We start from the raw sequence: 25,801 nt of genomic DNA, 5'->3' as shown, positions 1-25,801 counted from the left end.
AGCTGTCCAGGGATGGTGGATTTCACAGTCTTAACTTGAGTTAGGACGAGTTAACTAACTTGGGACTAGCCTTAAGTTTTAAATATCTCCTAGGACTAGTCCTCAGTTAGGAATTTTTGTAAAATCGATCGCTAGTTCCATTTCCAAAAAGTAGTTATCTCCAATCAATTATACATGAAACAATCCTCGGGGATCACTCAAATGTTCTCTGGATATACACTACAATGCAAACCACTAAAATGGACAATTACAATCAATATTATGTACCTGACTTGAATCCAATGGTAATGCATAATATCTCAATAGAGGTCCGATCTAAATTTTTAGAAAATAATTCTTCAAAACTTTGAGTAACAAAAAAAAGATGATAAAGTGAAGCAAGAGCAAAAAAGTGACTGTCAACTTAGTTTTGACAAGTACCTCTAGTGTTTAAAAAGCGGAGTTAAACTTCCTCACACTACAAATGTTTTTAAAGGCAGTGGACACTATTGGTTATAACTCAAAATATTTATCATCATAAATCCTTTCTTTATTACGAGTAATGGGGAGAGATGGATGGCATAAAAAATTGTGAGAAACAGCTCCCTCTGAAGTGACATAGTTTTTGAGAAAGAAGTGATTTTCCACTAATTTGATTTCGAGACCTCAAGTTTAGAATTTGAGGTCTCGAAATCAAGCATCAGAAAGCACACAACTTCATGTGACAAGGGTGTTTTTTCTTTCATGATTATCTTGCAAATTCGACGACCGATTGAGCTCAAATTTTCACAGGTTTGTTATTTTGTGCATGTGTCGAGATACACCAACTGCGAAGACTAGTCTTTGACAGTTACCAATAGTGTCCACTTGTCTTTAACCTGGTGTTTTGCCTGACTGAAGGCCGAGTCACACTGCAGCAATAATGATCATGACGCAAAGAGAACGCATTCTATTGGTTGAATGAGCATGTGCGAATTCTGCGTGGAGCAATTCAACAAATAGAATGCGTTATCTTTGCGTCGTAATGGTTATCGTTTTCGTAATCACTGTAGTGTGACTTGGCCTTTACAATTCTGAACTTCCAATACATCATAGAGTTATGACCATTGATCAAATCAAGCAAGTAACACCTTTCAGGTCTGCATCCAATACCAGTAACATTTTAGGACAGTCAACAAGGGGCCGAAGGCAGGACAAGCCAAAAGCAATTCATGTACTAGACCTGGAACCATAGTGGTGATCAGGGCCCAGATCCATAAAGCTAGTTACCAGTAAGCAAATGTGTGTGCTTACTATAGCAGAAAAATGTGCAGAAGCATAAAAGTATTTAACCAAGGTTAAAATGTTTAGGCGCGCATGCATGTTCACCATGGATTTGCATTGTTACTTCCCTCATTGTGTGCTTACCGTGTGTAATACTTCCTGCGAATGCAAATGCGAAGCGAATGTTGACGTGACAAATTCGCAACGAACAATTCGCAGCAGTTGAACTCTGCTCCACTCCCTTGCAAATAAACACTGCGCAAGGAGTGTGTGACGTCAAATTCACCTCAAATTTGCTTCGCATTCGCACTCGCATGAAGTATGAACCCGGCTTTAGTCAGCATTTACAAAATGTACCCTTGCTTATGGTAAACAGCTTTATGAAATTCTGCTAAGGGACGCCTCGTGAGCACAAAACGGCTGCAATTGATGAAATTGGGCCCTGTCTCTCGACCAACATTCACCGGTACAGCTTCACTAATATAACTCTCTTGTTGAATTCAATGCCAGCTCAGCATGTCTCAATTAAATGATTTCAAATGAATCACAGCAAAATAATCTTTAGTCTTCATCTGGCATTGAGTCCACAAAACTTGCCAGCATGGAAGCCGTCTCCTCGGTCATGTCTTCATTTCCAACCTGTTGACAACAAAACAGATTAAAAAGATAGGAAGTTGCATCAGGGATAAAGAATATATTACTGGTTTACAAAATACACCAATGTTTGTTCTGTACTGTATACTCAATACTTTCCAGAGTCCTGTGAAAACCACAGGCATATTACTCGGGTGGGATTTGAACCCTTGGCCCTTGCAACAAAGCAGACTGATGTTTCAGCTTCTCTGATCCGTTTTTGAAAATAATTTTAAAAACTCTTCATTGAATAAACTGAGAATGGAAGGGTAAAATAACCTGTCCATTTTTTTCTTATCAAAAGAGTATGTTTTATTGCTATTGAAATCACAAGTGGCTCAAAAGCACTGGACACGTTTGGTAATTGTCAAAGACAAGTATTCTCACTTCACGTATCCCAACATATGAGACAAATAACTAACCTGTGAAAATTTGGACTCAATTGGTCATCGAAGTTGCAGGAAAATAATGAACAGGAAAACACCTTTGTTGCACAAAATGTGTATGCTTTCAGATGCATAATAATAGGGCTTCAGTTGAAGTCTTTTAATATTTGAGTGAGAAATTACCTCTTTCTCAAAAACCATGTTACTTCAGAGGGAGCCGTGTTTTACAATGTTTTATACATACAACAGCTCCCCGTTGCTTGTTACCAAGTAAGTTTTTATGCTAATAACTATTTTGGGTAACTACCAGTAGTGTCCAGTGTCAAACACATGCTTCTTTACAGTTCCCGACAACTTACCTTATCTTCAGCATCACCAACATTCTTGTCTTTCTCTTGTGATTTGCCTTTCTTTACTTTCTTGGTGACCTTTTCATCCCCATCTGCATCTGCATCATTGTCTTCACTCCTTGCCTGATTCTGAAGCTTCGTTAGTTGTCTCTTTGAGCGTCTCCTTGTGGAGTACCTTCCTCCATCATTCACTGGAGGATCCACATCCCCTTGTTCAGCAATACTAATGGTGCGATCTCCAGCTGTGACTGGAGGATCCACATCCCCTTGTTCAGCAATACTAATGGTGCGATCTCCAGCTGTCTGACCCTCAGCAATACTACAGCTCATAGACACTTGACTGGCTGAAGCTTCAGGGCTATTCTTAATCATTTCTTGAAGCTGGATTGTAGTATCTTTAAGATGTTTGTCATCCCCACTACCCTGCTGTTCTTCTTTGATATCCTCCTCATCTTCTGACTCATCTGACGACTCTTCTCCTTGCTTGTCCTGGTCTAGATTATCCAACGTGGCGGTTGAAAGCTGACTTCCAGACAATGGCCCTTCCTGGTCACTTGGAGGCGCTCTCCAACCATCAAAGCTGGACACAGCGATGGTGTTATCTTTGACATTTGTTAGTAATGCCGAGTCATCACCAACATCACTGGTGTCCATGTATCCAAGGTCAGATCTTACTGTAAGGTCATAGGCCGTGTTGATTGATCTCTTTGGTTCAAGTTGGGCCATGTTGACGGGATACTGGAGAGATGGTACTCTGGGATGGATTATTGATTGACAAACGATGGATGCTTCAGTGCAAAAACTAGCAACCTGATGATCCCCAAAATAAACAATATACAAGATAAGTTGGAGTTGAAACTTTGCATGGTGGAAATACAACATAGAAAGGTTTGCGGTAACACAATGTAATGATAATCTCTAAATGAGTGGAGTGGTTCTGAAAAGAACCGTTGGTTTCAACTTGACGTTTTGATCAGTATGCTCTGTTATACAAGTTATGGTATAAATCACAAAACAATCAAATTTGTACCAGTGTTCTCACCTGGTGTATCTCAGCATGTATGCATAAAATAACAAACCTGTGAAAGTTTGAGCTCAATTGGTCGTCAGAGTGGAGAATAATGAAAGAAAAAACACCATTGTCACACAAGTTGTGTGCCTGCATATGCTTTAATCCGTGACCTCAGCCGAGGTCTCGAATTCAATTCAAATATTTTAGTGAGAAATTACTTCTTTCTTAAAAGTTATGCCACTTCAGAGAGAGCCATTTCTCACAATGTTTTATACTATCAGCAGCTCTCCATTGCCTGTTACCAAGTAAGTTTTAATGGTAACAATTATTTGGAGTAATTACCAATAGTATCCATTGTCTTTAACATAACAAATTGGAGATGCCGGAAAACTCACCGTTATACTTGTGTCTTGTCGTCCACGACTGAATAAGCTGGTGGCACACTGTATGGGTGCTGGCCATCTAGGATGAGGTGCAATAACACAGGATAGAAGCACATGGTAAAGTGCTTTACGGCAATCCACACTGGAGTATGGGGCAGGGCTGAGGGTAAGGGATACTTGCTGAATACGAACGAGTAGTGGGATGGCAAAGTCATGAACATCCTGCGGGTAAATATGAAGTCACATTTGAAATATACAAATTGGTTTGTTCAGTGATAGGTTGTTCAGTCTTTTGCCAACAGCCAAGAGCAAGTTCATTCAGCAACCATTTGTCAACCACTAGTCAATGTTCCACGGTTACCTATGTATGAAATACATCCTGGGTACCAGGCAAAATCGCCCAATGGTCGACAATAGTCAACTTCAGTCCCTTGATCAAACTTGCTCCATGGCGATTTCGTTACCGACTGACACTGCATTTGGGCTTTACATATGTATGTACATGTAGTAAAATTACTAGTTGTACATGTACATGCGATCCTTTTGATTGGGTGTTTTTACCACTTTCTGTTTTGTTTTCGACACCATCGACTATTACAGCCGTATCCACGATGACTAAACAATTAGACATAAACAAATGTTACATTGGTGAATTTCATCTCGATGACTGTTGACAGAAAACCCAAAAAATGTTATGAAGCATTTACCGCATTGCATGCTCTAGGGAATATGATTGTGCATGCCCGAGCCAAACTCTCACAAAATCTCATGTGAGATTTTGAAATAAAATTCAATTATAACAGGGGATTCTTACATGTTATATGAATCATCCTTTTACTAAATCAACAAAACTTGTAAGGGTTTTTCAAGCCTGATGCGGTAAACTGTTTCAATTGACAGATAATTAAAAAAGCTTGATTCTTATTACGTTACCTTGTGTACATCAGGTTTCACTCTGCTTCCAAGATTCATGATAATACATCGTAACACTGCAATTAAATTCATAAATACAGTCAATATTTCAATTGCTAAAGGGAAGGTACACTATTGGTAATAATTGTCAAAGACCAGTCTTCTCACTTGGTGTATTTCATCATAAATAACAAACCTGTGAAAATTTGGGCACAATTGGTCATCGAAGGTGAGAGAAAATGATGAAAGAAAAAACACACCCTTGTTGGACGAATCTGTGTGCTTTCAGATAGGAATAAAAGACATCTAGCTAGAAATTTTTATTATTTTTAGCAAGAAGTTATGTCTTTCTCAAAAACTACGTTACTTCAGAGGGAGTCATTTCCGACAATGTTTTATACTATCAACAGCTCTCCAATGCTAGTTACCAAGTCAATTTTTAAGTTAATATTTGTTTTGAGTAATAGCCAAACGTGTACCTTCCATTTAATAAACTCAATTTTGTAATAAGGTATCCTAAAGTAAATAAAAGTTGTCTGCTGTTCGTTCTTTGGTCATGAATGGCATAAAATTGTGTCTCTTGATCCCCTCATCCATTTTGTTTGTATATATCTGCTGTATTTAAAATGACTAATATGAAACAAGAGCCCATCAAGTTTGAGTCATTGATCCAAACACCTCAACTTAAAGGAACATGTTCCCTAGGATCGGACGAGTTGGTCTATAAAAAGCGTTTGAAACCGTTTGTTATGAAATGCAATGGTTAGAAAGATGTTTTAAAAGTAGAATATAATGATCCACACAACTATCATTCAAAATTGCACGGTTTTCCTTTTACGTCGCGGTCGGCCATTTATTGGAGTACAAAATTTTACTCTCATAATTGGCTGACCTTGTTAGTTCGCAAAGTAAAAGGAAAACCACGCAATTTCAAGGCAAATTTGTGTGGATCATTGTATTCTACTTTTAAAACATATTTCCAACCATATATGCATTTTATAAACGGTTATAAACGCTTTTGATAAACCAACTCGTCCGATCCAAGGCAATGGTTCCTTTAACTTAACAACTGTGCAAATTGACAAGAAATTTGTTTTGGCAGTTTCAGTGAGACAATCTTTGCAGAAAGAGGTGCATCCAGATAACAATAAAACACTGGAACATCAGACACAAATGTATGCAAGTACTTAAACAAATATAAGAGATTAAACAAAATAAAAAAGTACATGCATGTGACAAGGTTGTCTCAACTAATTTGTGTTCTTGATGAGTCCATACCTTACCTTTAAGTGAAGCTAGACACACCTCACTATTAGCAAGATGGTCAATTCGTTGCTGGCCTGCCAGACTGCTAGCATTCTCTACAGTAGCTATTTGTCCCTTCTGTTTGGCTTTACCAGAAAGCATTAAGGTGGTCATTGATGGGGCTGGTTTGTCATCACCTGTCATTTTTAACTGATGTATAAAAGAAACAAAACAAATTGAAACTAAATCTATGAAGGATGTAATTGTTGTGTGTGTGTTTTCCCCAAATTTACCTGGCCTGGGGTTTCCCTGTGATTTTACCAAATGTTTACCTCAATGTCTTCAAATTGCGTGGTTTTTCTTTAACCTCGTCGACTAACACAGTCGGCCATTTATGGGAGTCAAATTTTTGATTCCCATAAATGGCCGACCGTGTTTCTTCGCGACGTAAAAGGAAAACCGTGAAATTCCGTGGCATGTTTGTGTGGATCATTTCATTCTACTTTTAAGTTATCTTTCTAACCATATGCATTTTGTAACAAACGGTTTCAAGCGGTTTTCAAAGACCAACTCGACTGATCCAAGGCAACGTGTTCCTTTAACCTTTGAGTAGTCCTTCGGATTGGATTTGAAGCTGTAGATCCTGTGTGTTGTGTAACACACATACAAGAACCCTGGGGTCGATTTCACAAAGAGTTAGGACTAGTCCTAACTTAGGACTAGTCCTAGGAGATATACAAATTGCATGGTTAGTCCTAAGTTAGGACGAGTAACTGGTCCTAACTCGAGATAAGACTGGTCCTAACTCTTTGTGAAATCCACCCCAGTGCACTTATCCCAAAGAGAAGGGGTTCGCCCCGGTGTTCCTGGTTTGTTAGGCAGCATATTGCGCCACAGCACCTTGTAAACCATTACATGGTGCTACATGTACATGTACATGTATGAGAAGGAATAGATATCATAATTCAAATGCAGTCGAACATACTTTGCAGGAAATACTGTACGTTAAAGCGCCTTGAACGTTTCTGAGTGACTGATATGCGCGCTATGTAAGAGTTGTTATTATTATTATAAGTGTGTTGTGGCCGAGTGGTCAAGTACACCAGACTAAAGTTCTGATCTACAAAGTGTGGGTTTTGGTCCCAGCCTTGAAACTTACAGAGCCCCGTTAGGCCAAGGTACAGGGTTGGGGACTATGGATGATCTAGCTGGCTGCATAAGGTTTATCGCTAATAGCAAAATATAAAGAGAGGGCGCTGTTGAATCCACACAAAGATATAGGGTATGCGTGCGCACATCGTGCATGACAACATGCCTACCCATAACGCATTGCGTTTCTGAATTGATAAGTGTGTATCAATGCGCTCGTCTCATGTAGCCACTTTATGATGGAGTGAGTGTGTTTGTGTTAGGCCAAGATTGTGTGGGCAGTAAGCGAAAAAGAACCCCTTTCTAAATAAAGCTACCTTTGTTGTTTGTATCTGTGGGCTTGCATCGTTCAAGATCTGCTCAAGTAGTTTATCAGCACAAGATTCAATTCCAGTACAGGCTCCAACAGTTTCAATCCAGGTCTCCAGAGTTGAATAAGCAGCTTGTCTTAGACAACTACAATAACATCAGAAATTAACAAAACAACTAAATCACAATAATAGTCAAAAATAACAAGAATCCGTTTTTATATCGCTTCCAACATAAGTACCCCGGGTCACTGGGCCATATATACTCCAAAAGTGTAGAGCACTAGGCTAAATCAATCACAAGAAGAACCATCTCTGCCCTCACAGGTACCAATTTACCCCTAGGTGGAGAGAAGCAATTATAGTAAAGTGTCTTGCTCAGGGACACCCGTGTCACGACCGGGATTTGAACCCACACTCTACGGGTCCAATTTCATAGAGCTGCTGAAGCACAAAAGGATGCTAAGCACAACAAAATCATGATTACCTGAATAAGGACCAGCCAAACTAACATGTCACATGTACCATTTGTGATTGGTATCCTGCTCATTTCTGCTTAGCTGAGAGTCGTTTAGCAATATTCTCTGCTTAAGCAACTCTATGAAATAGGGTCCAGATTGAGTAAGACTGCTTGTTTGTAAAGTTTATATACCAACATCCCAAATAGTTTTCTTGAGTTTTTACTCAGCCAAAATGCAATGCCTCACCGAGCGAGGGGCACACCAACATCCCACATACCTCGAGTTTGGTGCTCTTATCTGTTGGCGAGTTGGCCGCGCTGTGTGTGAAAGGAAAATGAGGAACGTCTTGCACCAAGAATAACTACGCGCACGATGCATATCCGAAAACTGTCTCAGTCATAAAAATGCAACACACGTACAGAGCTCAAGGATGTCAGGAAAACCTTTCTTACTTTACTACGCCTTTTAACCCAGAAGGCATTTATAAATGGGAATAAAAGAGTAGCAACTCGGTCTTAAACTGCCTTTTAAAACCTTGCAGGGTCTTGGCCGTGCGATAAAGACCTTCACCTTCGGCTTGGGCCTTTAGTCACACGGCCACGATCCTGGCCGTTTTAAACGGCCGTTTAAGAACTCGTCGCTACCCTTTTATTCCCTTGTTATTAATATCATGATTGTTATAACAATTTAAAAGTAGATAAAATTCACCTGTATGGTCTTTGCTTGCAGTCATCTGATTGGCTGTTCATTGTCCAACCAAGTGTTTGTATGAAGAGTTTGTTTATCATGTCACCATGGACAATCAGATTACCACGGCAACTGGAAAACAAAAATTATACAGTAAATCACATGGCCTTTATATCACCTGTTAATACACAGCCACCTGACAAGTCTCTGACAAGTCTCAGACTTTTTATCAGAATGTATAAACACATCAAGCTACACTTTGAGATGAAAGTTTATTTGGTCTTTCATTCATAAATACTAAGACAGTTTATCCATTCTGGTTGGTCGAGAGGGCATCACGTTGGGGTGTTTGAACGGATGATATAACACCAGTAAAAAGTGCTGAAACATGGGCGTGACACGCGAGCTTGAACAGTTTCTTCATTCCTATTGGTTGAGAGCAACGGCTGGGACAGTTGTGCCACATCAAGCGATACGCGCGACGCGCACAGCAATCTCCTTATAAGGAGTTGTTTACCCGAGGGCCTTACCATTTCATAGCTGGAGGGGTGTTGTGTTGAAAGAAATCATTGAACAATTCTAATTTTTGCATTTATATTACTTTTTGACAAAAAATGTTGATGTTTTTTGATGGAAAAGGTTTTTTTGATCGACTTCGTCTCAGTAAAATTATCAAAAACCAGGCCCTGGCGGGTTTACACCACTAGTTGAAAACTTCTTCAACACACATTGATTCCCTTATTTGTTCTTTCATAAAATTGTTACCTTGATATAAGAGCTGACATCATGCTGAATGCTTCAGTGTGAATTGTAGAGAGAGAACCAGCCAGCAGAGTCCATTGCAATGACACCTTTTTGGACTTTAACAAAACATACAATAATATAAGAGAACAATAGTTTGTGAATTGTTCACAAGTTATTTTATTGAATGCAAGTTCTCCAGTCTCCCATTGAATAGCATAGCTTAGTGCGCTACATATCTGTTGCACAGGCTGTATACTCCCCAGGGAGCTGAGATGGTTTACGGAATGATTTAAGGCCCAGTGACCAGGGGTTATTATGTTGAAGCGCCATGAGCGTCACAGCGTGACAGACCTGAGCGCTATATAAGAAGCCACTATTATTATTATTAAGTGCTTAGTGTCTGCGTTGCTGTACAGTTCAACTAACTATAAACTTGCTTTTCTTCACCAAATATTCGTTTTAAAACCCAACACTAAACGGACCGTCCATATCTTTGGACCCTGATATGAAACATTTTATGAACTAAATCTAGTATTTTGGGTTTTCTTCTCCCGTCTGCGATAGAGAGTTGGCTTACCTAGGGTATTGTCTATCCGAACTTAAAAGAGAATTCACCCAGTGTTCCAGCTAATGACACCATCAAAAGACCCTTTTTCCTCAATTCACTTCAGACGCCCTTTGCTGAAGCCTGCTTAAAGACACTAGACACTTTTGGTAGTTGTCAAAGACCAGTCTGCTCACTTGGTGCATCTCAACCATATGCACAAAATAACAAGCATGTGAAAGTTTGAACTCAATTGATCGTCGAAGTTGCAAGAGAATAATGGAGAAAAAAAAACGCCCTTGTTGCACAAGTTGTGTGCTTTCAGATGCTTGATTTCGAGACCTCACAATCAAATTCTGAGGTCTCAAAATCAAATTCAAATACTTTAGTGAGAAATTACTTCTTTCTCAAAAACAACGTTACTTCTGAGGGAGCCGTTTCTCACAATGTTTTATACTATCAACATCTCTCCATTGCTTGTTACCAAGTAAGGTTGTATGCTAAAAATTATTTTGAGTAATTACCAATAGTGTCCAGTGCCTTTAAGTCCTGTGCCCTTAGATCTCATTATTTGTAGCTACAGTATACAATAATTCCTTAATAGTATATTTACTCTATTGATATTTGTGATTGATATTTTCATATTGAATCACTTTGTTTCTTTGTTCTTTATATTAGTGTAAAATTGTTTGATTTCTAAAAGAAAACTTTAACAGAAAGTTTTGAGATTTTTTGGATCGTTCAAATACTTACAAGCATCTTGCCATTCAAGGCAAGCACTCTGTAGCACAAGGACAAAACAGGATTGACTGGAATTTTCACAATTTCTGGAAATTCAGCTCTGCAAGACAAGAAAAATGCAAATAATACATCAACAAGAGAGTTGGAGCTACTCGCTAGCCGGTTTATACTGACCAAAACAAACTGTTACTTTATTGAAAAATTCTTCAAAAACACTATTATATTTTTTCTCGGTCAATTTCCAAAAATGAGCAGCCAATTTAACCATCAACCTAATCAATTTTGCGCGAAACCGAATGCCGCTGAAAAAGGATCAGGTGATTTCATTTTCTGATGTACTTTTGCGTCAGTCGATTTAAAGTCACCTGGAAGTGGCATTTTTTCAAAATAAAGCTTTTGTCACTAATTTATGTGTTTTGATGAGTGGAATGTGAATAAACAGTTAACTAAGGTTTTAACAAATCAGTTCTTATGTTATTTACAAATTTAAGAGTAGACCCCGACCGAGAGGGCGCTGTTGGTGACGTCAATCGAGGCAGACTTGCCTGTAATGCGTAGAGTAAACACAATTGCAAAGTACATGTACGACCAAGTCGTGAGTTTGTACGTTTAAAAAAAAAATGTTTTTTTTCTGGCAATGCCGACCAGGGTATTGCTGCTGCATGCAGAAAACAGACTTGAAGTCCATGTACTTTGCACGTGTGTTTACTTTACGCATTGCAGGCAAAGTCTGCCTCGATTGACGTCACAAAAGGGGTAGGCGGAGTCAACCCCCCAAACAACTTTATATATTTTTTTAACATATAAATCGTGACAAACAATTACTAAAAAAATTGTTTTATTGTTCGTAAGCATATACTCTTATGTTTGAAAGAAAAACAATTCTATTTCCAGGTGACTTTAACAAAATAATCATTCAATTAACAATTCAACAAAGCGGCATTCAATTTAGCCCAGTACTTCTTGAAGCGTATGTTTAGTCATTCAAATTCATTTTCGAGGAGTCATTTCTGGAATTTGTGCAATCTAAAAAACGCTTGGTTGAACTTTTGTTTCCTTAAGATTTGTTAAGGCACAAATACGGTTCACGTATTGGCACTTGAGTCACTTTGCCGATGTACCTCGAAGACAAGCTTTCGCTATAGTTGTACACACTGTTTTTTCTCAAAATGGCAGCTCGTGGTCGCTACGCTAGAGTACATGTAGCCCAGGTAGATCGAGAGAGGTTGATTGATGCATTCAAAGGAAATGAACAAGACTACATTGAGCTTGCAGTTAACTTGAACATCAACAAGTCCACAGCAAGATCAATCATTGCAACATATTTGAGGACCGGAAGGCGAGAGATGATGGCAAGGGGGAGGAGCAACCCACAGCAAGATGGATGATGACATGCGAAACCATCTTTGAAGCAAATCCCGTCTTGACACTTCAACAAACGAAGGCTAGTTTGAGTGAACATCTACCAGAGAAGCCCCAGGTTTCTACTGCTACCATAGCCAGGGCCTTGGATGGGATGATGTTTACACTAAAACTAGTGGACATGGTGGAGGACGTCCCTGATGCAAGGAATTCTCCTGAAGTTCTTGATCGACCCGTCCAGTATGGTGAATGGTTCCTGCAGCATGGTGTTCTGGCACATCTAGTCTTCATTGATGAGACAGGCTACATTATCTGGACTAGCCGCTCCCAAGGCAGAGCTCCACGAGGGATCGCTGCCAGACGAGTCGTCGACAGACAACGAGGGAGAAACTGCAATCTCTCCTTCGCTATTACTAGTGAAGTACATGTAGGCTTAGTGCACCACCGAATTGCATTCGAAACTGTGACGTGAGAGAGATTCAAGGAGTTTCTTGCAGACACAATTCAACAGTGTGATGAAGTTTTCCCAGACGACGAGACAATTTACCTCATCTATGACAATGCAAGGCCTCACGTGCGAGCCAGACTCCCTCAAGGTGCCAACCCAATGATTCAGCTGAAGCGCCTCCCTCCCTACTCCCCGTTCCTGAACAGCACAGAGATGGCACACTCTGCATTCAAGGCTGCAGTAAAATGCTTCCTCGGGTTACCTGAGTGGCAACAACGTGTAGGAGACAGGCAGGCTGCCCAGGAAGCAGGATTGAACACGTAGCAGTGGAGATGCAATCTCCTACAAAAATCAGCCATTTAGAGTGTGGATATCATCACCCAAGTAAAGTGCATGCAGTGGTACAACCACACACAAGATGCCAAGATGTCTGGCACGCCAACAGATTGACGGTTGAGGAAGAAATGTCACAAACTCTAAAAGAAAACAGTACAAAATAGAAAACATTCATAGGAAACCCCCACAAAACAGGAAACCCCCACTCACCCCCCCCCCCAAAAAAAAGGAGAAGAAGAAAACCACATGGGCCCCATCTTAAGTCCCCTGGACACATAAACAAAGAAAGTGAGGTTTACCTGAATTAAAGTTGCCCAGTGCACTCAGTTAACCACGAGCTCATGTTTGCAAAACTTAGCAAACTCGGTGTTGAGGGTGATGTACTGAGACTCATTGAAGACATGTACCTGAATGCAAATGGTCAACTCCGATGGAAGGGTCAACTCACACAGGTTTTTGACACCCCAGCTGGTGTGAGACAAGGCTGCCCACTCTCTCCAACACTTTTCAGCCTCTACGCAGAATGCTTGATGAGGGAGTGGTACTTCCGTACAGCACATCTCAGAGCCCCCGATGTGAGTGGTCTCAACATCAAAGAGCTGAGATATGCTGACGATCTGGTCCTGATGGCTCTCTCCAGAAAGCATGCTGAGGACATGCTTGCCATTCTTGGAGATATCTCAGAGGAGTATGGCCTTGTAATACATCCCGGTAAGACAGAGTACCTCGTCATCCAGAAGGTTTTAACAGATGCGACAATCACCTTTCGTGGAGCCATTATACCATGTGTCAGCAAGTTTCGCTATCTTGGCACAACAATAACTCACAATCTCAATGACAGCGAAGAAGTCCGGATAAGAATAGGGATCGGAAAGGCAGCACTTCAGAAGTGCAAATACTTGGCATCTTCGCTAGTACAGTCTTTGGTGATTGCCAAAGTGCTGTATAACTCCATCACACTCACCTTCAAAGCAGCTGACCTAAAGCGCTTCGATGCTTTTGGCAGAATGATTTAGCGAACCCTGCTGGGCATAAAGTGGTCAGACTTCATCACAAATGAAAGGCTGGCTGAACTGATTGGTGGACAGTGGTGTCTCACGAGCGATGAGGTCTTAGAGCGGAAGGGGAAATGGTGTGCTCATGTGATGAGACAGGGAGGCCTACCCGGCGCAGCTATAGATGGTCTGCCTCCAGGCACAATTCGAGGCAGAGGCCGCCCTAAGCTGCGCTGGATAGACAACGTCACAAAGTGGAGTGGAAGAAGCGTCAAAGAACTGAGACGAGAAGCGATTGAAAGACACCAGGTGATGGCGGCAACTCCAGGAGTGCGCCACCATTACAACCTGAGGACGAGGCGGCCACGGACGCAAGTCTATGCCAAATGATGATGATGAGTGTAATTGGCTGCTCATTTGCTGAAATCGACCGAGAAAACCTATACTAAAAAAAGATATGAAGTTCAAGATTTGGCTGACTAACCTAATCATGTGTTGGAGGCAAGCTGATAGAACCTTGAAGTGTCTGATGAGTGTACAGGTTCTGGAAGGCTCCTTAGATGGTGCATCTAAGGAGTCTTAAATCCCGTCTTGACTCTTCCTTGGATGGGATGATGGGCCTTGGATGGGATGATATTTACACTAAAACTAGTGGAGGACATCCCTGATGCAAGGAATTCTCCTGAAGTTCTTGATCAACGCGTCCAGTATGGTGAATGGTTCCTGCAGCATGGTGTTCTGGCACATCTAGTCTTCATTGATGAGAAAGGCTACAATGTCTGGACTAGACGCTCCCAAGGTAGAGCTCCACGAGGGATCGCTGCCAGACGAGTCGTCGACAGACAACGAGGGAGAAACTGCAATGTCTCCTTCCCCTTTTTCTAGTGAAGTAGGCTTGGTGCACCACCGAATTGCATTCAAAACTGTGACGCGAGAGAGATTCAAGGAGTTTCTTGCAGACACAATTCAACAGTGTGATGCAGTTTTCCCAGACGACAAGCTAATTTACCTCATCTATGACAATGCTAGGCCTCACGTGCGAGCCGAACTCTCTGAGGGGTGCCAACCCAATGATTCAGCTGAAGCGCCTCCCTCCCTACTCCCCGTTCCTGAACAGCACAGAGATGGCACACTCTGCATTCAAGGCTGCAGTAAAACGCATCCTCGGGTTACCTGAGTGGCAACAACGTGTAGGAGACAGGCAGGCTGCCCAGGAAGCAGGATTGAACATGCAGCAGTGGAGATGCGATCTCCTACAATAAGCAGCCATTCAGAGTGTGGATGTCATCACCCAAGTAAAGTGCATGCAGTGGTAAAACCACACACAAACATTTATGCCAATACATGTATGTCTGGCACGCCAACAGATTGACGGTTGAGGAAGAAATGTCACAAACTCTAAAAGACAACAGTAAAAAATAGAAAACATTCAAGAAACCCCCACTCACCCCCCCCAAAAAAAACACAAGGAGAAGAAGAAGACCTCATGGGTCCCATCTTAAGTCCCATGGACACATAAACAAAGAAAGTGAGGTTTACCTGAATTAAATTGCCCAGTGCAGTTTAACGGTTTATTCAGGTTTCTTTAATCGTACTTATTTTAATTTTCATTTAACGAGATCGAGTGTCTCTTTACGAAATTGAAAATGATTAAATCAGCAAAATCTCTAGTCGAACCAGCTTTGCTAAATTGAATGATGATTGTGTGTCATGAAAAAGAATGAGTGTGCTAGGAACTTGAATGCCTAAAAACAAAATTGAATGACAAAATTCTGAATTAAAGGCAAAATAGCTTTAATTCGAGCGCCTGAAAATGAAATTGGCTGCTCATTTGCCGAAATCGACCGAGAAAACCTATACTAAAAAAAAATATGAAGTTCAAAATTTGGCTGACTAACCTAATCATGTGTTGGAGGCAAGCTGATAGAACCTTGAAGTGTCTGATGAGTGTACATGTTCTTGAAGGCTCCTTAGATGGTGCATCAAGCAAACCTAGAGGAGGGTAGGCAGAGTCAACCTGGCTCCCTTCAATTAAAGTAGGTAAGAAATAGTGATCAATCAAAAGATATGGATCAAAAATTAAAGGGACATGTTGCCTTGGATCGGGCGAGTTTGTCTATGAAAAGCATTTGAAACCATTAGTTATAAAATGCATGGTTAGAAAGATGTTTTAAAAGTAGGATATAATAATCCACACTAATTTGCCTCGAAATTGCATGGTTTTCCTTGTACGTTGTGAACAACACAGCACGCCATATTGTGGAGTCAAGTTTTTTACTCCATAAAAAGGACGATCGTGTGGAAAACCACGCACTTTCGAGGCATGTTTGTGTGGATCATTGTATTCTGTAAATTGGTTGAAACTGTTGAGCACAGATTCACAGTAGAGTGTCATGGCCGAGGGGTTAAAAGCATCAAATTCAAGTTCTGGTGGAGTCACCGGAATGTGGGTTTGAATGTGGGTCTTGACACTTGTGTCCTTGAGCAAGATACTTTATTATACTTGCTTTTCTTCACCCAGGGGTATAAATGGGTACCTGCGAAGGTAGAGGTTGATATTGTGAATGAAAAAACCTTTGTAGCACCATGCGGCAGCTCAGGGCTGCATACTCCCCAGGGAGCTGATTAAGATTTAATGGATGTTATTGGCCCAATGACCAGGGCACTAATGTAAAGCGCATTGATACGGTTATTGTGAAAAGTGCTATATAAGAATTTGTTATTATTATCATTATTTCTGTTTCTTACCTGAGTCTGTTTCCCCATACAGATCATCTAGTACAATCGTCATGCTAGTCAACACCCTGTGGCAGAAGAAGGACCATGCCTCTATATGTTTGATCCCACCTTGGCCACCACCTCCAACCCTTGGAAGTAGAGCCAGACATCGACTTGCAGACTTCAGGAGAAAAATAATACATGAATAAGAGAGTTTGCTTGCTGAAAGACTTCAATTGGGGTACACCAGCTTGAGTAATTCCACCAATCTCTGGTACTGTTGCTCAACGCAGAGTCCGCTTTGCTGGCCACTGCTTTCTTGCTAAAGACCAGGTCATACCTGACATGTTATATTGGAGATTGCCGTGCCCTGATAGAGGACCTCGACCACTCAACTACATTGTCGAGATCGGTAGAGTAGGGCCACTGATTTTCCGTTTCAGAAAAGTGCAAATTCCGTTTGGCAAAAACATGAATTCCGTTTCAGGCACAAAAAATTCCGTTTCATGTTTTTTTAATTAGATAAAAGGTTGTTTAATACCCAGGGACACACTTATAAAAATCAATTTGAGATAAGTTGCACTGTTGACTTCGTAAAATGTTCATTTGAACTGACAAATTTCAAAAAAATACTTTTTTTTATAATATTGTGGATTATTTTGTATACTGCTGTTCTAAAAAGGTTGCACTGTGACTGCAGTATCAATGCACATGATGTGATAGACTTGATTCCAAGTCTAAAACTGCAGTTGATTCTCTGCATCAGCCACATTGTAGGCTAATGACAGGAGTGTATCCACAAGAGGGCGCTGTTTCAGCATGATCAAAGACTTGGGAACAAGTCTATGGACGTGACCATTCTCCATCCACAAACAAAATGTCAGCCATTTTGTTTTCGCTTTGGCGACAGAATGTTGACAGTTTACGGTTTTATTTTAGACCTTTCCGAGATGAAAAAACATTGTATGTGTTCTTATAGATCATAGGTAAGCTAGTTTGTGTATTATTGTTGGTAAAAGAGAGGGAGAAAATGCAATTTGGGTGAACAAAAAATGTTTAAAACGTGCCGCGAATAATGCCCTTCGCTTAACCATGTTAACAACGTGTGTACATCATGTGTGTAAACATTGAGGATGGCGTGAAGAAGAACAGAATGATCCACGGTTACGATCTCGTACTTTTTAATGGTCTGATTTCTGATGCCTTTTTAGTTTAACAAAAAGAATCTTAATAAAGAATGCAATTTCAATAGTTTTGGCGTCAAGAAAAAAAAAAAAAAAAAAAAAAATCAAATTTTCTGAAATCCCGTTTTCCGTTTCAAAGGGTGGATTCCGCGAATTCCGTCCGTTTTCCGCGATCGCGGAAAATCAGTGGCCCTAGTAGAGATACGGAGGCTGAAATTGTGGACCTTCCAAACATGATGAGGGATTAACACCTCTGGCGTGACGTTGTGAATTGAATCTCAGTTGCGACCGCTAAATGAAGATTATGATGATGTTCATGGTGCAGTCTGTTCTTTCCATAGAGTTATCTATAAGAACTAGAGGACGCACCAGTGGGTGATACTGCGGCACAAACGCGACAGGTACTGCAAGGAGACACACGCGCCTTTTTGTAAAATGAACGTTGTTTGTGCGTTGAATTTGTCATATGATGTACACGTCGGTATGGGTATGATAAATACTCGCTATCCCCTATGAGTTCTGTAAAAACAATCACAGGAATATTACGCGGGTGGGATTCGAACCCAGAACCTGTGCAATTCTAGAGCAGTGTCTTACCAACTAGACTACCAAGATTGCCCGGTAGCTAGAGGCAGTTCGAATCCTATGTTTTAGAATTGGGTACTGCAACGATTTAAAGCCATTGGACCCTTTCAGTTCAGAAAAAAAAATAAAAGTTCACAGATTTACAAATAACTTACAGGGTTTACAGAAGGCAATGGTGAAAGACTTCTCTTGAAACATTATTCCATGAAATGCTTTACTTTTTGAGAAAACAGCAAAACAATATAAATTCTCGTTAACGAGAATTACGGATTTATTTTAAACACATGTCATGACACGGTGCGGAAACAAGGGTGGGTTTTTCCGTTGTTTTCTCCCGACTCCTGACCGATTGAGCCTAAATTTTCACAGGTTTGTTATTTGATATAGAAGTTGTGGTACACAAAGTGTGGGCCTTGGACAATACTGTTTACCGAAAGGGTCCAATGGCTTTAATAGATATTAAATTTGCATCAGGAATAAAGAATATAAATTTGGGTAAAACCAAAGATTATATTCTTCATCCCCGATGCAAATTTAAAATCAATTGAACAAGCAGGAAACATCGCTCCTGTTGAGGAAAATTTTAAGATACATGTAAGGTCCTTAAAAGAACATGTTGCCTTGGATAGGGCGAGCTGAAACTGTGTGTTATGAAATCGATATGGTTAGAAAGATGTTGTATAAGTAGAATACAACGATCCACACAAATATGCCTCAACATTGCATGGTTTTCCTTATACGTCATGAACTAACACGGCATGCCACTTTGTGGAGTCAAGTTTTTGACTCCCTAAAATGGCCGACCGAGTTTGTTTGTAAAGTAAAAGGAAAACCTTGCAGTGTTGAGGCATGTTTGTGTGGATCATTTTATTCTACTTAACAACATCTTACTAACCATATGCATTTAATAACAAACAGTTTTGAATGTTTTGATTGACCAACTCGATCGATCCAAGGTAACATGTCCCTTTAACATAATATTAGCATTTTCTAAAATCTCTTTAAAAGAAAATCAACATACCAAAGAGATGTCTAAAATCTCCTCAGAGTACATGACTTGCAGAAAGAAGTTCTCAGCACGTGTCTTAAATGGTCCACAGGGTCCAGGGAAGTTCTGTATACAGGCAGACAGGAGACTTATCGCAGAATCCTAGTGAAAAGTCAGTCAAGAAACAATGGTTACATAGTGGTAATTTTGGACACCTTTGGTAATTTTCAAAGACCAGTCTTACCACTTAAAATATAAAATAACAAACCTTTGAAAATTTGAACTCAATTGGTTGTTGAAGTTGGGAGAGAATAGTGAAAGAAAAAACACCCTCGTCACACAAGTTGTGTGCTTTCAGATGATTGAATTTGAGACCTTTATCAAATATTTTAGTGAGAAATTACTTCTTTACTTATGAGGGAGCCGTTTCTCACAATATTTTATACTATCAACAGCTCTCCATTGCTCGTTACCTGGTAAGTTTTTATGCTAACAATTATTTTAAGTAATAACGGATAACTGATTGCCAAGAGGCTGCAATGAAGCAACGAATAAATAACACATGGGATATCAAACTCAGTTTATCTCTATGAAAAGTATCAGATTGGTATGTGGATACCTGTATCATTTTACATGCAAAACTATAATCGAATCAAATCAAATCAAATCAAAATCTCTTTGTGAAAACCAGCTGTAAAGGATTCAGGTAATTTTTGCAAAACAAAACACAATGTCCACAGATTGAAATTGAACTTTCACGGTTTGAAGATAATGATAATAGAAAGCTTACCTTAAAATATTCCTTGCTGAGGTGCTGTAGAGTAAAACGATGTCACGATAATAACTGGCAATAACGTTGCTACAATAATCTCCGTGACTTGTTTTACTAATTTCTTAAAAGAATACAGCACCTCAGCAAGTAATATTTTAAGTGAAGCTTTCAAATTCTACCCTTATTATCTTCAATCTGTGTGAGTTTAATGTAAATCTGTGGACATTGTGTTTTGTCTCCTCCAAACAGTACCCAGACCCTTTAAGTCAAAACTTGATTGAACTATTATAAAATCAAAGCATCTACCAGTTGTTTCATGTCAAGAGCTGCTAGCATGATGATAGATATGCTTGAATTAGACACTTCTCTTGACAGCTCAGACACTTGGGCTGCATCCTGGAGAATGATTTCCAGTGTTCTGGCAACGAGGCTGATGACTGGTGGTGAATCATACGACTACAAACAATGAAAAACAAAACTATTTTATTTTCACTTATTTTTTATTAAAGGCCCGGTCACACAGGCCCCCGATAACAAAAACGAAAACGAGAGTGATAAAAATGCACGCCCTCGAATGGTTGAATTGCTCCACGCAGAATATGCCCACGCTTATTCAACCGGATAACATGCACCAAAATTCTCAAAAAATCCTTTCCCCATTTTCCCCCAAAAGTTTGATGAAGTCAAAAGTTACATGAATGTGTTCGGCATAGGAAAAAGCAAACCACTATCTTAAGTGGCACTGACATGACTGTACTACAGCAGTGAACGATTTCCCTTGTAAAGCAGAGCAAATCGCTACACAAACAAACAAAATGTTTCAATTGCTACACAAAAATCAGAATTTGCTTCTCAATATCAGCATTCAGTGTGCACAAAAAAAGTTCAGTCTAAATTTCTTGCTATGCTAAATAGCTTGACTTGACGAGATAATTCACTGTACACTAATGAAACAGAGGATCATTTGGTTAATATTTAACTTTTGTTTTGTTCCAGTGCGCGCTAATCCTCCTATCAGATGCTCGAACCGGAGTGTGATATCAGACGATAACCTACTCCCAGTTTTTATATTGCACACTGCGTATTGTGAGGGTCAATGCGTGACGCTCCGCATACGGTCAGTGCAAAAAATAACATTCTTAACTTTGCGCATGCAAAACTAAAAACAAAAAACAAAACCCAACCTCGATGATTTAATGAGGATGGAAGATAAAATCGTTATCGCGCTCGTGGAATACAGTAAAATATAGCGTATCTGCGTCCCATATCCAACAAGGCCGCAGAAGCGCTATATTTTTCTGTATTCCACTCGCACTTGTGTGATAACTTATATAATCTCCATACTCAAAACCTGTACATTTGACATTAGGTTGACTTCATTTAGCAATAACCAACACTCCAAGATTTCTACACATGACATACCTGTAGACTTTGTATAAGCAACCTGACCCATGACAAACAGTGCTGCTGGAAGATCTCCAGTGGACACTGAGGGACAAGGGCCCTCAAGAGACTTACACCCTCCAATCTAGTCAGAGAAAATGCTCAACAAATTTATTTATAAATCAAGATATGGAACCCATTTTATTGGTTGGATTAGTTTTTGAAATTTTTTCTGGACCTTTTATACGACAAATGTAAAAATCTTAATACAGCAGCTTGTTACCTCATCATATTGATTGAACTTCGTAGTTTACCCACCCTAATAAAGAGACATTATGCTTGCACTAAACTATATCATGGTGGTATGACTAATACATGCCTGTGATATTTTTTTCACAGGACTTGGGAAAGTACCGAGTATACAGTGCTAACACACATCGCTGTATGGGTAAAAACCAAAATTAATATTCTTTATCCCGATGCAGATTTCTTATGACTAATTCAGTAATTCAAATTTTTATCACTATTTAAAACCTAGGCAAAATAGTGTACCCCTTGTTTCTGTATACTATTTTTGTTACAGTCGTTCTTGCTAATGCAGTGGCGTTGTACATGAAAGAACCTGACATAAGGTAAAACCCATCTCTGAATTGTGAAAGAGATAAAGGGCATTTCTTTAGCTCCCCAAACCACAGCTTTTTAAAAGTGTTTTGTTAACATTCTAAATGTAACAATGTGCAACAAATAGTAATAAACTGCTCACAAAAAGTAAAGAAACTTTTTTCAATCCAGTATATTTGTTATTGTTTAATACTCTCTTTGTATATGGTTTGTATCAATGCAAAGCTGAACTGTTCCTCTTTAAAATGATACCACATTTGCAATGATTACATGTTGCCGAACTTGGCTACACGAATAACAATGAGGCAAAGTCACAAATCAAATGTGCCAAAACTACCGTTGTCTGTGCTAAATGGGTAATGCTCAATAATCAAACCGATCAAGCTTTTCAGAACCATTAATGGTTTACACAAAGATTTGCACCAGTGAGCTCATCAGACACACTTAACCCTTATCTCATGAAAAACACCTTGTTTGATGGGTATTTGCAAGACGATATTCTACAGCCGATTGCAGTACCATACTTGCAGACTCTTGGACCAAATGCCATCTTTCAAGATGACAACGCTCGCCCCCATCGAGCCCGACTGGTGACTGACCACCTGAACAATGTTGGGGTGCACTGAATGGATTGTATTGGCCCGCTAGCAGTCCAGACCTGAATCTCAAGGAACATCTGTGGGACCAGCTTGGCCTCGCTGTCCGCGCCTGAGAACCACCAACACATCAACTGTGTGTGACCAAACCAGGTTCCTTAATGAAGAATGGAACGCCATCCCTCATCATCAGCGCATCACAAGAATGTGTGCAGCATGAGAAGAAGGTGCCATGGCTGTCATCAACGCCTTCGGATCATCCACTCGTTACTGAACTTCTTGTATCAATAAAGTGTATTAAGATCAGTAAGTTGTCTTGCTCTATACCAAACTTCTTGTCTCAATAAAGTGGATTAAGATCAGTAAGTTGTCTTACTTGCTTGAATTACAGTGTCAATTTGATTGTTCACACAGTAACACAAAATTGCCAATTTTGGCACATTTGATTTGTGACTTTGTCTCATTCTCATTAGCGTGGTCAAGTCCAGCAACATGTAATCATTGCAATTGTGGTATCATTTTGAAGAGGAACAGTTCAGCTTTGCATTGATATATACCATATACAAAGTTTGGTTATACCTTGTTTTTGTAGAGTTCAGACAGCTGTTGATATGACCAACCCATGAAGACAGATTGCCAGACTTCTATAGCAAAAATAAAGTACATTTTGTTAAAAAGGAGTCTACACATTTACATCAATATTGTTAGATTTTAAATTGATTTCTCATCGACTATTAGAATTCTTGTAAGAGTCTAAACATTTTAGTACAAATATCTGTTACATTTCTGATACGGTTAGAATAAGAAACCAACACGTACATGTAGCATGTACTATACAAAGTCCGATAAACAGTACCCAGCCCTCAGGACCCTCTCTGATTTATTGGCCCCCTCTGCATTGATGGGTTTTCAAATAAAAATAGATTCTAACTAAGCCTGTGATGGTTAAATGGTTACTGGTTAACTGGCATTAAGGCCTATCACTTTATTTTTCTGCGTAAATACAACTAAAGTATTGTTGACTTGGCTTGACATCCATTACCAAGTTGCACACTTTTTTATTTTCCGCAAATTAAATCCCCCATAGACTGTGTAACAATAGTTTGTCTGTGGTTTCAATTTGCTGACAAGTTTGCAGCTGTTTTAATGTTGGCGCCTGTAATGGCACACGCGCTCAGATGACCCTAAGCATGGGTGTGCGATCGGTTCACAAACAATACCGCTTCTTTAGAGATGCCAACAATGCTTTTTAGAATCTCTTCATTATTGGGTCACACCTCGCTTTATGACATCTTCTCACCGCGCAACCACCAATGAAACGTAATAAGGATTCAGATGGTTGCTAAACAATTCAGAATCTTCATTTGCAAAGGGAGCCCTCAACCATTGTGCCAACATGTCAGTTTAACACAAAGTAAAAACGCGCTCAAATCACCAAAATGATTTCAAGTCTGAGACTGCGGTTATTTCTCTGCATCAGTGTAGTCTGTGGGATAGGCCCGGGTTGATAATATTTTAGCTGAGTGGTAGGGATGGTCTCCTCATAGAAGATCAAGATGGGACAATTGTTACTCTAGTTGGGACCCCCAGTCCCAACTGTAGTAATGACTGTCCCAACTGTAGTAGGGATAGACCAAATTTATTTGTTAATATTTTATTTGGTAGAGATGGTGTCAACTATAGTTGGGACAGTCATCGGTACAGTTGGGACAGTCACTACTCTAGTTGGGACCCCCAATCCCAACTGTAGAAGTAACTTGTTCAAGTTGTCTTGGCCCCTATCCCCTACTAGGGCATGCCTGTTTAATAAAACTATATTAAGAATTTCTTGAGAATAATTAATTTACCCACTCAACAAACCCTTCTACTACGCACCGCCACACGCCACGCTCCAGCCACAAAAGTACCGTCCCTTAAAGGAACACGTTGCCTTGGATTGGTCGAGTTGGTCTTTAAAAAGCGTTTGTAACCGTTTTTTATAAAATGCATATGATTAGAAAGATGTTGTAAAAGTAGAATACAATGATCCACACAAACATGCCTCGAAATTGCACGGTTTTCCTTTTACCTCGTCGACTAACACGGTCAAATTTTTGACTCGCATAAATGGCCGACCGTGTTAGTTCGCACAGTATTTGGAAAACCACGCAATTTCGAGGCATGTTTGTGTGGATCATTTTATTCTACTTTTAAAACATCTTTCTAACCATATGCATTTTATAAAAAACAGTTACAAACGCTTTTTATAGACCAACTCGTCCGATCCAAGGCAACTGGTTCCTTTTTAACTACACTGCTAACACTAATTGTTTAGCAGTGTAGTTTAAAGGAACCAGTTGCCTTGGATCGGACGAGTTGGTCTATAAAAAAGAATTACCGACTTGATTTCACGACTAGCTCACACCACGAGGACACCCACCACCACACACAGAATGCAGCAGAAAACAACCCTGGTACCCTGCAATGCGTTGGTACCCTGTATTACTGTCCCAACTACAGCTGGGACGCCCCAACTTGAACACTCAAGTTGGGACCAGTCCCAACTATAGTTGGGACGATTATCAAGTTGGGGCACAACAATGACACTGATTGACAGCGACAATCGCAACACATCACCGTCACGTGCGCAGACAGACGTGGGTGGCATATGGAATTCCGGCAATGGCACACACACTGACAAACCCCCCTCCCCCCCCCCGCCCCCAACCGACCCTCCACACAGGACAGCAGGGCAGGCTCAGTCGAGCCAGAGAATAACACAAAATAAAATGATAAAACAGCAAACCTCGAATCTAAAGATCTGCAGCTCTGTCGAATCTTCTGTAAATGAAGGAAGCAAGTTTATTGCAGTTCCATGCTTATTACTCTCTTGCTTAAATAGCCCCAGCATTGTAGAACACATGTTGTCCACGATGGGAAGCGCCATCTTGAATTTTATTAAAAGGCCATGAGACGCCCTCTTGTGAGAGAAGTAATGCACTCTCTTTTTTGTTGCGTTTTTGTTTCTCAAAGGCGC

At 40.1% G+C, this 25,801-nt stretch overlaps 1 protein-coding gene across 1 annotated transcript; it reads right to left on the bottom strand.

The window, feature by feature from the left end:
• Positions 1 to 773: 773 nt before the first annotated feature.
• LOC117298961 (proline-, glutamic acid- and leucine-rich protein 1-like) lies at positions 774 to 25,714 on the bottom strand. The gene is made up of 16 exons (XM_033782352.1): positions 25,571 to 25,714; positions 23,365 to 23,429; positions 21,608 to 21,713; positions 20,492 to 20,641; positions 19,447 to 19,575; positions 16,687 to 16,837; positions 15,837 to 15,963; positions 10,810 to 10,897; positions 9,534 to 9,628; positions 8,790 to 8,900; positions 7,630 to 7,768; positions 6,202 to 6,373; positions 4,940 to 4,995; positions 4,019 to 4,228; positions 2,621 to 3,421; positions 774 to 1,881 (listed from the first exon to the last, which is right to left on the bottom strand). The coding sequence occupies exons 1-16, from the start codon at positions 25,709 to 25,711 to the stop codon at positions 1,804 to 1,806; spliced, it is 2,619 nt and encodes an 872-aa protein (XP_033638243.1). The 5' UTR covers positions 25,712 to 25,714; the 3' UTR covers positions 774 to 1,803.
• Between the last annotated feature and the right edge of the window lie 87 nt (positions 25,715 to 25,801).

This window comes from Asterias rubens, chromosome 13 (genome assembly GCF_902459465.1).
Source record: "Asterias rubens chromosome 13, eAstRub1.3, whole genome shotgun sequence".
NCBI classification, from domain to species: domain Eukaryota; kingdom Metazoa; phylum Echinodermata; class Asteroidea; order Forcipulatida; family Asteriidae; genus Asterias; species Asterias rubens.
This window is presented reverse-complemented; position numbering and strand designations above follow the sequence as displayed.